The 12,636-nt window shown below is 34.0% G+C and overlaps 3 protein-coding genes and 1 non-coding gene across 6 annotated transcripts; 3 read left to right on the top strand and 1 right to left on the bottom strand.

The window, feature by feature from the left end:
• Positions 1-132: 132 nt before the first annotated feature.
• Positions 133-2,180, top strand: LOC110413612 (methylsterol monooxygenase 1-1-like). Of its 2 annotated transcripts, none has more exons than XR_002444944.2 (5): positions 133-743; positions 859-1,181; positions 1,422-1,522; positions 1,621-1,653; positions 1,847-2,180. XR_002444944.2 is itself a non-coding variant. In XM_021424480.2 (5 exons), the coding sequence occupies exons 1-5, from the start codon at positions 264-266 to the stop codon at positions 1,859-1,861; spliced, it is 999 nt and encodes a 332-aa protein (XP_021280155.1). In that variant the 5' UTR covers positions 133-263; the 3' UTR covers positions 1,862-2,177. The 2 variants fall into 2 exon arrangements, 1 of the variants encoding a protein (XP_021280155.1); XM_021424480.2 differs by having other exon boundaries at positions 1,375-1,522; positions 1,847-2,177.
• A 1,932-nt stretch (positions 2,181-4,112) lies between these two features.
• Positions 4,113-12,175, top strand: LOC110414315 (methylsterol monooxygenase 1-1-like). Its single transcript, XM_021425437.2, has 5 exons — positions 4,113-4,457; positions 4,583-4,908; positions 5,281-5,428; positions 5,529-5,561; positions 11,911-12,175. The coding sequence occupies exons 1-5, from the start codon at positions 4,128-4,130 to the stop codon at positions 11,971-11,973; spliced, it is 900 nt and encodes a 299-aa protein (XP_021281112.1). The 5' UTR covers positions 4,113-4,127; the 3' UTR covers positions 11,974-12,175.
• On the top strand, positions 7,722-7,794 carry TRNAK-CUU (transfer RNA lysine (anticodon CUU)). The gene has a single exon. It is a non-coding gene; the product is annotated as a tRNA-Lys (tRNA).
• On the bottom strand, positions 7,949-12,622 carry LOC110414314 (Transducin/WD40 repeat-like superfamily protein). Of its 2 annotated transcripts, XM_021425435.2 has the most exons (11): positions 12,449-12,622; positions 12,184-12,377; positions 11,703-11,808; positions 11,073-11,133; positions 10,671-10,966; positions 10,433-10,572; positions 9,944-10,018; positions 9,401-9,491; positions 8,782-8,985; positions 8,416-8,460; positions 7,949-8,341 (listed from the first exon to the last, which is right to left on the bottom strand). In XM_021425435.2, the coding sequence occupies exons 1-11, from the start codon at positions 12,606-12,608 to the stop codon at positions 8,256-8,258; spliced, it is 1,458 nt and encodes a 485-aa protein (XP_021281110.1). In that variant the 5' UTR covers positions 12,609-12,622; the 3' UTR covers positions 7,949-8,255. The 2 variants fall into 2 exon arrangements, with proteins under 2 accessions (XP_021281110.1, XP_021281111.1); XM_021425436.2 differs by having other exon boundaries at positions 12,184-12,581.
• Between the last annotated feature and the right edge of the window lie 14 nt (positions 12,623-12,636).

The following is a 12,636-nucleotide window of genomic DNA, read 5'->3' as shown; positions in this document are numbered from 1 at the left end:
AATAATCTTGTAGTAGGCCAAACAAGCAATGAGCGCAATAAATGTGAAGATTAAATAATAATAATAATAAAAAAAGAAAATCATGATCTCTTAATTGCACAAATTTTTTTGTAGCCGTGTTCCATTCCGACAAGAAAGCTCCCTTTGTTGCACCGTGCAAGTTTTATGCCGCCAGACGTGGGTGACTGCCGGTCATGTTCATAGTACTTATTAGCTTCCTGTTCCGTAAATTATTCTTCTGTCTTTCCAAGTAGTAATAAAATATGCATTATTTTCAAGCACCAAATAGAATATTAAATACTATTTTCTTTATAATATTAGTCTTCTTTTCTCACCCTATATATACACCTACATATTATTTCCCTCTCTATAATCTATACATAAAGGTTCCACGACGTCAAAAAACAGAGAAAATGCTGCCATATCAAACCCTGGATGAAGCAGCATTGGTTCTGGAAAGAAACCTAACCTTGGCAGAGAAACTATGGTACAATTATTCAGCTGATAAATCAGACTTCCTTCTTTACAGTCACAATATTTTCTTCTTGTGCTTGGTGTTCTCCTTGGCCCCTCTCCCCTACGCGTTCATCGAGCTCAGTAAGTCTGAGGACATGGCCAAGTTCAAGGTTCAAACAAAGATCAACAGATCATTCTCCGACATGTTTAAATGTTACAAAGCTGTGATGAAGAAGTTTATCGTTGTGGTGGGCCCTCTTCAAATCGTTTCCTTCCCTACCGTTAAGGTATGAATGGAAACTTTCAATGGTAAACAATGGAATCTGCACTGCACTTGATCAGTAGGTGGATCATAAGATAACCAATTCTTTTCAAATCAATTTTTTGGATGTTGAATCGCAGTGGGTTGGAATCCATACAAGCTTGCCATTGCCATCATTCTGGGAGGTTTCGAGTCAATTGGTAGTTTACTTTCTCATAGAGGACTACACGAATTACTGGCTTCACCGGCTGCTCCACAGTAAATGGGGCTACGAAAAGATTCACTACGTACACCATGAATACAGTGCCCCCATCGGATTCGCAGCTCCTTACGCCCATTGGGCAGAAATTCTGATTCTGGGTATTCCCACATTTCTTGGTCCCCTCATGATTCCATGCCACATTATCACTCTCTGCCTCTGGACCATCTTGCGCCATGTTGAAGCCATTCAGACACACAGCGGGTAAATATGAATATGCTTAATCTTTTCCTTTCCTACCCAAGCTTTCTTGAGCCAAGATTTCAACACTTAATCAACCCAAAAGAATTCCCACAACTGCACTTGAAAATCATAATTTGCAAGGCTCAAATTCTCCGTTTCTTCAATATTTTGTTGCTATGTTTTTGTGCAATTTAATCATAATTAATGCACACAGGTATGAGTTTCCTTGGAGTCCAACCAAATTCATACCATTTTACGTAGGCGCAGAATACCATGATTATCACCACTATGTTGGAGGGCAAAGTCAGAGCAATTTTGCTTCAGTGTTTACCTATTGCGATCGTATTTATGGAACTGATCGGGTTAGTATACAAATTAATTCGCTTTTACTTTTACTTTTACTTCTTTAAGATTAATTCGAGTTCTTTCGACTAATGAGTTATTTATCTTAACTAACCAGGGTTACCATCATCACAAGCAAGCCCTTAACAAGGTATTTGCATGATCATAAGCATAATTTGCATTGTTTTTACTTGCAAGAAAAATTAATTTAATTAAAAGAACTGAAATTAAAAGTTTAATTAAGTTGAGGGTTTTACTAATTAATACTGCAAATCACTTATAGCATATTAAATTTTTTTTTATATAATCTGTTTATATATTTTTCTAATTTTATATTGGTGCAGTTGAAGGGCATGTGAAGAAGACGAACAAATTGGAAGAACTACGTGAATTATTACTATTATTTTTTCGTATCAATTGCCTGCACTAATGTGAAAAATCTGTATCTTTGTTTTCTAATTACAAAATAATAAAGTATTCTTTTTTCTCTTTTGTGATCAACTTGTTGTTCACGAAAGCTAACTTAATTAATTAATTAAGACTCCTGATTTAAAATTGCGAATAAAATCTTCATGTCTCATTGTATATCTTCTGTTCCCTGCAAATAACTCAATAAATTAGTAAATTATCCATATTGATTAGTTAGGTTGCATTCAGTCTTCTGTATTAGTTCAAAGGTTAGAGACTCGATATAATTATTTATAAATCCTAATTGGTTAGTCAATACAAACATCATGCTTTTGAAAAAAAAAATTGTTTTTTTCGCCAATTAAGTGTTTGAGTGTTTTATATATATGCATATATATGATATGCACGTACACATCATCACATCATGACCAATAAGTAAATAGACATTTGATCATGAAGCAATATTAAGCAATCAAATAGACACTTTATATGCTTATTGTGCTATGCCTTGTGCAACTATTGTATGTCTAGCAGTCTTTATATTGGACAGTCTTATGACTTCCACTTACTTTAATTTAGTGATTTATATAAATAAATACTTATTTAGACTGAGTAAACAAAAATTAAGCAATCAAATCATTAATCAGTCAATGGTCTTGCATTAAAAAAAAGAGCAAAAAATAAAAAAAAATAAATTCAATTAAACAATCCTACAGGCGGCTCTCGTTCGTTGGTTTGAAAGTTTCAAGTTAGAAACTTCACTCATCGTTTAATTTTTAAATATGGTCAAAGGAGAAAATTGGCATTGCTGCGGCGTGCAAGTTAATTTAAGCTTTGTTTCAAATTTCAATTATGAAATAAATGAAACAAAATGTAGAGTATACATTCAGTTTGTTGCTCTTGTCCTTTTATGGTAGTAAACCAAGGGGAAGAGTATAATTTTTCAATCGATCATAAATACTAAGTGGAGTATATACTTTATTCAGCCAATGTTTTTATCTAGTTACATATCAAATAATCAATCAAAATCTTCATCTAATTCAATCTATCCATTCGGATTCTACTTCTAATGGAAGAATGTGTAAAAATTTAGTAAAGTTGAATAAAAAAAAATAACAAAAAAAAATCAAAGATGTATGATATATGTGTCACGAATTTCAGTCAATAAGAAATTAAATAAATTTTTTATTTATAAATATGGGTTTACTTGTACTTAATAGACATGCTTAATTTTTTGGATTGAAAGTGTGGACTTGTGACACATCAAGGGAAGATGTCATGGTGCTATCGAGGAGTTATGAATCTTACACTAATCATAGTAAGTGAGAGTGGATATTTAAGGATTCATATCATCTCCAACATATGATATGTTTTTTGTGAGACAATTGTGAAGCCAACGAGAAAAAAGACATTATTTTGCAAGTTGGTGTAGACCAATCGATAGTTGATGTGGACTATAACAGTTGTAACAGCGAGTCTTGTTGGAGAAGGGAGGATGTTAATGTGTCCTTGTATCCCTTGTTGGTTGGAAATCATGAATTTTAATATTACATCGACTGTGTACTATAGTGTAAAATGAGATAGTAAATATAATTTAATTTTTTCTCTAAAAAAATGCTTGCAAAGCATTCAATTTTGTAACCAAAATATCCTAATCTTTGAATCCCATATAAAACATAAAATTACTGAATTGATCTTTTAATAGAATCATGCCTTTATTGCAATCAAAACGTCCGAATTTTTAAACTAAAAATCCATACAATGGGGCATATTGAAATTTCAAAACATAACATACATAGCATCATCCCAAAAAAGAAAAAAATTATCAAAAGAAGAAGATTGTAATTTCTTTGCTTCATTTGATGTTATTATAGTTTGTTTTATTTGATATGTTGTCGTAAATGTCGATTTTTATTTGATATTTAATAAAATTTTTATTCGATTCAAAATGAAAATAATAAAATCAAACAAGTCTTCTTCATCATACGAAAAGACCTTTGTGGTAGTTCTCGTGGTACCTTCTGGGATGGAGCACTCTCTTAAGAGCTTGCCCTCTTTGACTTGTTAAGCATAGATTTTGTCTAACTTCAAAGCACCCCATCCATTTCCTTCAATCTCTCTTTCTTCCTCTCACTATATATAAAATTTCTTGCTACAATAATCTTAAATATACTGTTGCATGTATTGCCAAGGTTAAGGAAGTCGAAAAGGAGAAAAATGCTGCCATATCAGACCCTTGAAGAGGCAGCGTTGGCTCTAGGAAGAAACCTAACCCTGGCGGAGAGACTATGGTACAACTATTCAGCTCAGAAATCGGACTTCCTCCTTTACAGTCACAATGCTCTTTTCATGATCTTGGTGTTCTCCTTGGTCCCTCTCCCCTGTGCGTTCATGGAGCTGAGTCAGTCAAAGAGAATGGCCAAGTTCAAGATTCAACCTGACATCAAAAGATCATTCTCCGACATGTTTAATTGTTATAAACATGTTATGAAGATGTTGGCTTTCGTGTTGGGTCCTCTTCAATTCGTTTCCTTCCCTGCCATTAAGGTATGACTAACTGTAGGTTGAAGCGACATGGGACAGTCAACGCTTTCTCTCGTACCAACACAGAATCTATGTCCTTCTTCTTCTTTCTTTTTGTTGTTCATTTACGTTTCTGGGTGTTTATGCAGTGGCTTGGGATTCATACAAGCTTGCCACTGCCATCTTTATGGGAGGTTTTAAGTCAATTGTTGGTTTACTTCCTTATCGAGGACTACGCCAGCTACTGGTTTCATCGGCTGCTGCTCCATAGCCAATGGGGCTACCATAAAATCCACTACGTGCACCATGAATACCGAGCTTCGTTTGGATTTACAGCTCTTTATACCCACTGGGCAGAAATTCTGATATTTGGTATTCCAACATTTCTTGGTCCGGCCATGGTTCCATGCCACATGATCACACTCTGCCTTTGGACCAGTTTGCGCCTTGTCGAGGCCATCGAGGCACACAACGGGTAAATATTTATAATGACAATAATATATACGAGCTGAAATTTTTTCTACTAATTTTTCTTATTTTATTTATTTCTTTTTGATAAATTCATCATCACCCTTTTATACACGTACACGTGATTTAATCATTGATTGTACATTTTCATATAAGTAATAGAAAATTTTTTTAATTGAGTGGAGACTAGCTAACCCACTTATACGTAGCTTAAAAATTTTAAAAGCATTACGTTAAAATTTTTTTAAATTGTAATATTAAAAGAGTACTTTTATAAAATTATGATTCTATATTATTATATAAATTTTGTAATAGCTGAGTTCTCTTTAATTTACTTCCTTTTTGTATTGTGCATATATATGAACCATAATGATACAAGGTTTGAGTTTCCTTGGAGTCCGACCAAATTCATACCATTTTGCGTTGGGGCGGGGTACCATGATTACCATCACTATGTTGGAGGACAAAGTCAGAGCAATTTTGGTTCGGTTTTTACCTACTGCGATTTTATCTATGGAACTAATAAGGTCTGTCTGTATATATACAAATTATAATTAACATTTACTTAATTGTGTGTGATAAATTATCTGACTTATTTTCGCTAATTAATGTATGAATTCAATTCAGGGATATCGCCATCGCAAGCAAGCCCTTGAAAAGGTACTCCATAACCACAATATGCTTATCTTGTTAATGAAAGATTTGGGATTGCATATTTATGTTGATAAATTAATCCTAAAAGGTTTGAGTAATATGCTTATCTTGACTTACTTGGTTTGGTTTTATGGGTAATTTGATAAAATAATTATTTTATATATCGAAGATTTAATAGGATTTAAATTCAAATTAATTATAGTAAATTGATATGTATTAACTATAAACTGGTAAAGACATTTAGCTCATTGGTTGGTATGTTATCTCTTACTTAAAGAACATGGTTCAAATCCCCTCTTCTTTAATTATAAGAAAAAAAATTGGGTAAAGGCATATACATTAGTGCAAAGAAAACATAATTAATTTTAAAGGATTTTCATTTATAATAATTTTAACAGTATAGTAATTTACAGATATTCATGACATCTAAAAGTGAAATATCTAGCTAGCTATGAGGAAAATGTGTAAGTTACCATTGTAGAACAATCAAATTCAATATTATTAGAAGATACTCTGTGTTATGCAGTAAGATTTATAATGAGTAAAGATAATATCATGATTTTCTTAAGTACGTGAGCAGTATGCCTTTTATGAATATTTTTTAACGTTTGATGTTAAAAATTGTGAATGGCGTTACATATTATAGCAGCAAATTGAAAATATCATATTTGTATTTTTAATTTCATAATGTTAATTAATCTTTTACATACGAGTAAAAATAGTTTATCATAAAATGTACAAAAAGTTATTTTATATCCAGTAACAACACCATGTTATCCAAAAAATTAGAGGAAAAGTCCAAAAATGACCTTTAAATTAATATCATGAAATTTGAAAAACAGGTGTTAGCTTAGTAGCATTATCGTTTAGATTAGACTAAAGTTGTCAATTTTTCAAGTTGATGATGCTATATGTCCGTGTAGTATCTAATTTACTCTTATGTGTAGTTGAAGGACAAGTGAGGAAGTGGCAATGAACATAGTGGAAATACTAGGGATATCTCTTCATTGAAAGGCTTCAAGTCAGAGCAGCAGTCGGAATTCATTGAGTAAATAGGGACTCTCTCACCTAGATTAAATTCAGATCATAGACTTGTTCTTTTATTTTTTTGAAAAAAAAAAAGATTATTTTTCCTATATCTCAGTAAGGATAGTTATTATTTGCAAACATTATTAAAAAAAAAAAAATTGCCAAATAATGACTTTGTGCTACAAATGACATCAGCTTGTCTAGCTAGAGCGCAAGGCTGGTGGGGGCTCGTGGGCGTTTCATCAAACTGTTATTAATGTTTATAAGAATGGTGACCCAGCTAAGCAAGTTTTTTCATCAAACTGTTATTAATATTTATCTTTCAGATATGATTGTTGACCCAGCTAAGCAAATTTAATAATGTGGATCTATGATTATAAATCCTTTAGGATTCTTTTGATATCATTATCAATTTTTTTTTTAACATATAGAAGATATGCATAAAACATGGTCAACCATTTCAAATGTGTTAAAAAATCTTGATTTTGTCTCAAAGGTGAAGATTTACATCCAATTTAAGCAACAACTAGTAAGCATCATCAAGCAAAAAACAAAAAAACATAGAAATAGAACTTTTGCTTTTTCATTCTATTTCTAAAGGTTAGACTCTGATTTTTGTCAATTAAGTATCTCACAGGAATTTGAGTTAGAAAATAGAGAAATTCGGAGTTTCTTTCTAACAGGATACTAGGCAATTACAGGACCTTCTTTCCTAGGGATAAATGAGCAATCGTCGTACCATTTAAGATTGTTGAGGTGATCTCAAGGGATAGAGAGTGTTCATATTTCATCACCTTTAGGGTAGCTTTGGCAACAATTGTAGTACTATTCTTGACTTGCAACCCATTCTTCTCTGACGGTGGCCATCCCAAAGTTGTTGACATCGTAAATTTATTAGTATTTTGTAGATATGGCTTCCTGAGTCCTACTAAATTTGTATCCATTTTCGAAGGCACTGATCTGACAAGACTATTAAATTTAAACTAACAGTTACCTCTCCTTCGTCAACCTACCATAAATTTAACAATGCATTCCTGATTAAACACAAGTTAAGTGATTGGGGCTTCATCCATATATGGGTTGGGCAATAGTCTGTAGGGCCGATGGGAGGAAAATTCTTCATTTCGAAAAATAAATGCCCGTCTAGCTCAGTCGGTAGAGCGCAAGGCTCTTAACCTTGTGGTCGTGGGTTCGAGCCCCACGGTGGGCGTTGTTTTGTAACAGCTGTACCTCGCTGCCGCTTGACTCACCTTTGAACAGTTGGATGGCTCAGACCATCATGCCATCAAGAGTCATATTGTAGTTTTGATCATTTTTCTTTACAAGAAAATTTGAAAATTTTTTCATATTACTGGTGCGCTAGAAAAAGAAAAGAAACCTCAAAACTTAAAAGTAAGAGAACCAAACACATCCCCATGTCGTATAAATGTTTCAAAGTAAGCAAAATTTCAGTAAGATCATACTATGAAAACAATGTATGAAAAGATTCTTTCTATCAGCTCCATTCCTGCCTACAAGCATTCTACCTTTCCGGAAGAGCTAGCTACCTCTGTTTTCTCTCTTCAAGTTCTTAAAACTATTGAAGATAGGACTGGTGAGCAGATCTAAAGTGCATCCACAACAATGTCCCGGGCTCCGTGAAATTCCTTGACAGTGAACCAGAAGATTTGCTTATGAAGAATTTCTTGATGGTGCCGCCCACAACTTTACTTTCTTGTCAACACTTGCCGTGGCCAGAACCACCACTTGTTCATTTCCTATAAAACAAGGTGTGATTGTAAGAAATATAAGCAACTGGAGATAACTCACACAAGTGGAAAATAAGTTTTACCTAGAGGTATTGGCTTAGGTGACCATGACATCCATGTGACATCACCTGCAGCATAAGACTGAGGTCAATGCCAGAATCGCAAAACAGCATTTCATAATCAGTATCAGTCAATCATGCAAAATAGTGGTGAAAAGATTGTAAGGATCAACAATTTCAAGCCAGGTGATAATCACCATAGAGCATCACCACAGCACTAAGAAAATCTTTAGCACTGTGTTGTTAAACTATGTACCGTGCTTAATAATTAAAGGGCACAAACCTTATTACTTGGACGTAACATCATATCTATAGATTTACATGTAAGAATAAAATATTAATATAGACAAAACAATAAAATAAAATAAAAATTTACAGCTCAGGATGTACCATCATGGGCCTTCTCAGCTGTATCCAAAACCTTTCCTGTATCCATGCATAGCCATTGCAATGTTGAACCATGTGTTGTCACCAGAATCTTTCCATCAGGGGATAAACAAAGACGATCATACAGCAAAGTCGACCCACTTGAGTCACAAAGTGGTATCGGAAACACCTTCAGAGTTTTTGGATCCTCATCAAGATGGTATCGAACTTCAACAAAGCATGTAAAACAGTCAGCAGGCACAAAGCAATAATGCATCAATACAAGAAACAGAAATAGCTAGCAAACTAGCTCAGCTTAGACATACAATTTGTATATTAACTTCATTGAAACCAAAGAATTTCCCAACCATAGGGCCAGCATGATAATAACATCAACAGTGAGATTCATCCATGAAATCTTCTTCTAAACATCAGTCATGTCTTTAAAATTTATAGAGGTTATTCCTCTTCCACCTCGCACCCCTGCCTCCCTTTTTTTCTGTTACACTTGGAAGGTAAAGAGGTTGGATGTGGAAAATAAAACATCCTTCATACAATTGATTTCTTCTTGAGTATGGAAGCCAATATGTGCATGTGTGTGTATTAAGAAGGGCAGAAAGAAGACAAAGGAGTGCAGACAAACCATTGATGTTCCAAATTCTTATTGAACCATCCTTGGATGCTGTAATAATTTGCTCTGAGTTTGGAGAAAAGCATAACCAAGTAACCGCACTCTGGACATTTATAAAAAGGAAACAAAAAGGAAGGAAGACGGTAGAAACAAACAACAATTAGAAGGAAGATCATAGCACTATTACTTGAAAATATGCCATGAAAATGAAACAGACAAGGGATGCATTAGTCAATGAAAGTCCACATGAGGTAAAATTCTCTCTATTTGGATAAAATAATTCAACGTGTTTGACAAAATGAATAATAATTCCAACAAGAGCGGGAATTTTTTCAACGCTAAGAACCATAAACAGAAGACCTAGTAAAGTCAACCATTGCGGCACTCATTCTCAAAAATAAATTCCCATAAATTTTCTGAAAACCTCTCCCAGATAACATTGCAACTTGTGACATGATAGAAAAGATGTAATTAAACAATATCAATACATTGAAAGAGAAACAGGGAAAAAGCATTTGATTTTTTTTTAAAAAAAGATGATAACAAATCACATGCCTTGTGCCCTTTAAGCTGCATAACGTTTAAAACCTCCTTGACAGAACCATCCTTTGAATATACAATCTCCCAAACCTGACAAATCAAATACTGCTTAGCACAATCACAAACCTATGAGATGAAACACAAAATAAATTAATGCTTTATGGCACCTAGTAACATATTACATTTCAGTGCTTCTGGCATATATCAACAACATATACCAACCAAAATATTTCAACTAAATATAGATCGAGGAAATCTCACTAGCAGTCACATGAAATCAGTAATATATCTACAATTACATAATTGATTCCTGCAGTATGTGAACTATCAGCTCTATATGATTTTATTATATACGCAGCACATTTATGCCCTAACTATCTGTAGAGTGTAAAATGATGGTGATAAACAATTTTGAGTATTAAAATGCAAAAGCTTTAAAATCTCCACATATTGATCATAATCCTAACATTTGTCACAAAGACAAGGGCATTCAGGGTTTCTCACCTTTACATCTGCTGTAAAGGCTGCAGCGGCAAGAAAACGGCCATTTGGTGAAATAGTAGCCATGGTGTTTTTCAGCTGATTAGTATCAACATGCCCTAAAGCTTTCCCAGTTTTCCCATGCCAAAGTATGATATCAGTACCTGTGAAGTAACAGAGTTACTTAATACAGTTTCTCATAAATTTTTTATGATATCCAAAGTATACATTATCTGATATTGATAAGACCGTCACTGCATACCTTCGGAACAAGAGGCAATAATGGTGCTCCCATCTGCAGTGCCATAACTTGCAGTAGCCCCGGTTAAGGTCAAAATTGTTCTTTTTTCATGGATTTTGTGATGTTCCCACTTAATTTCTGGAAGAGGAAGCTTTGTCTGTTGCTTGGAATCATTAGTAGTTTTTTGTTTTTCTTCTCCATACATATACAAGGAACAACCAGTCAGAGTCTCAGAAGCCACAACTATAGAAGATGCATCATCAGAAAATGCAACAGCCATTGGATGACCTCCAGCAGGCACATTAATTCTTAAAAACCTGCACAATGATGATACCGAATAACATTAAGAGGCAAGGAAATAAAATATTCACACACAGTCTTTCCTAAGGTCATTGCTATATAAAAAATACTCCTGATTCGTACTTGAAACTTTTACTTGAAGCATCCTCCAACTTAAATACCCTAACCACTCCATCAGCGCAAGCTGTACAGAAAAATGAGAAACAAATTTAAGTGTGAAACATCTCTTGAATCTAAGGGTGCGTTTGGTGCATAGGATGATTCTTATCCTATCCTGTGTTTGGTCTGCACTTAAAAAAGGGATAATTGGATTGCAAAGAGGATTAGTCATCCTCCTAGTATAGTATCAACTTATTCCCAAGGGATTGGACGATAAATGCTTTACATTTCCCATTTTACCCCTAAACCTTAGGTCTAAAAATTCACTTAAGTTAATGGTAAGATGACAAGTGTCATTTAAAAAAAATAAAATTAAGAAAAGGGTATTTTCGATCATTGAGAAAAACCATCCCATCCAATCCTTATTCTTACACACAGCAAACATGGCATAACATAAAAATCGTCCCATCTTGCTTTCAATCCTTGCACACACAAAACATAGGATAAAATGATATTATCTAACCACTTATCTTATTTTATCCTATCCTATCCATCATCCTATGCACCAATCACACTGTAAATAAATAAAATTATTAGTATTTAAAAAATACTATCAGAAGAGAAAGATCCAAACAAAAATTAAGACATAATTACCAGTTGCCAAATTACGACCATCAGAGGAGAAACACAGCCCTGTGACTGAATCCGCATGACCTTTAAGAGTATTTAAATCCAATGGATGATGACGCTTGTTTTGATCCTACATTATTTACAAAAACAGATAAAAATATTTTTAAGTCAATTTCTTTTCTCTATTAGAAATAAGTACTAAAATCACTTGACTAAACCCTAGCAATATTAGATTACCAAAAAAAATCCCCAAAATTCCAAAGTGAATGGAGTAAAGAGTAGGAGAAATCAATAAATTTCAAAGAAATTAAAAAGCAAAACTAACTCTGGAATTAGTCGAGTCTTAGTTGAGGCGCTAACCACTTGAATAATTCAGCTTATTTTTTCGGTTCATATTTATACAGAAATCAAGGAAAGTAAAATCAAGAAATGAAAGTTCAAGTTCTGTTCGGATCCCTTTGTAATTTTGGTAAGCAATCAAACAAAGGAATGAGAAGGGGATTACCTTGTCAGAGGCATGAAAGTGACGTTTAGCGTGGGACTTTCTAGAGATAGGCTGAGGAGGCTTCGAGGGCTTTTTGGGATCTGAATGGAGCTCAGGTTTCGCAATGGTCTGAACTTCAGATCTTTGCTTGAGAAAGTAGCTTTTGAAGAAAACGAAAACGATCACAGCTCCCAGAACAACTGAAAGCGCCACAACTGAAAGAATCGGATCCATTAGCAAGGGAAGAAGTAACAATTCTTTTCCTGTGATCAAAGAGAGGAATTACAGTGGGAGTAATCGAAGCTTGGGGAAGTGGAAATGGCGGAGGGAGGCGTCAACTTTATGCAACTCGTTTCGGCGTGGGAATATCTACATGGATGGATCCGTGGCAAATGAAATGTGCCAAAACAAACAAACAAAGCCCTTAAGAATAGTAGATAAATCATTTTATTTAGTTATATTCTACCATTAGTA

This window comes from Theobroma umbraticum, unplaced genomic scaffold, assembly GCF_002168275.2.
Source record: "Theobroma umbraticum cultivar Fairchild unplaced genomic scaffold, ASM216827v3 scaffold_4.1, whole genome shotgun sequence".
Taxonomy (NCBI): Eukaryota; Viridiplantae; Streptophyta; class Magnoliopsida; order Malvales; family Malvaceae; genus Theobroma; species Theobroma umbraticum.
Note: the sequence above shows the minus strand (reverse complement) of the source record. Positions and strands in the feature narration are given on the sequence as shown.

Bases quoted from the DNA above. Each gene is read 5' to 3' on its own strand.
- LOC110414315 (XM_021425437.2), top strand. From the start codon at position 4,128: ATGCTGCCATATCAGACCCTTGAAGAGGCAGCGTTGGCTCTAGGAAGA. The intron at 4,458-4,582 runs GTATGACTAACT...GTGTTTATGCAG, and splicing joins TTTCCTTCCCTGCCATTAAG to TGGCTTGGGATTCATACAAG. The intron at 5,562-11,910 runs GTACTCCATAAC...TAGCAATATTAG, and splicing joins GCAAGCAAGCCCTTGAAAAG to ATTACCAAAAAAAATCCCCA.
- LOC110413612 (XM_021424480.2), top strand. From the start codon at position 264: ATGCATTATTTTCAAGCACCAAATAGAATATTAAATACTATTTTCTTT. The intron at 744-858 runs GTATGAATGGAA...GTTGAATCGCAG, and splicing joins TTTCCTTCCCTACCGTTAAG to TGGGTTGGAATCCATACAAG. The intron at 1,182-1,374 runs GTAAATATGAAT...TAATGCACACAG, and splicing joins GCCATTCAGACACACAGCGG to GTATGAGTTTCCTTGGAGTC.
- LOC110414314 (XM_021425435.2), bottom strand. From the start codon at position 12,608: ATGATTTATCTACTATTCTTAAGGGCTTTGTTTGTTTGTTTTGGCACA. The intron at 11,134-11,702 runs GTAATTATGTCT...TTTTCTGTACAG, and splicing joins TGGTCGTAATTTGGCAACTG to CTTGCGCTGATGGAGTGGTT. The intron at 8,342-8,415 runs GTAAAACTTATT...CTTGTTTTATAG, and splicing joins ACCTAAGCCAATACCTCTAG to GAAATGAACAAGTGGTGGTT.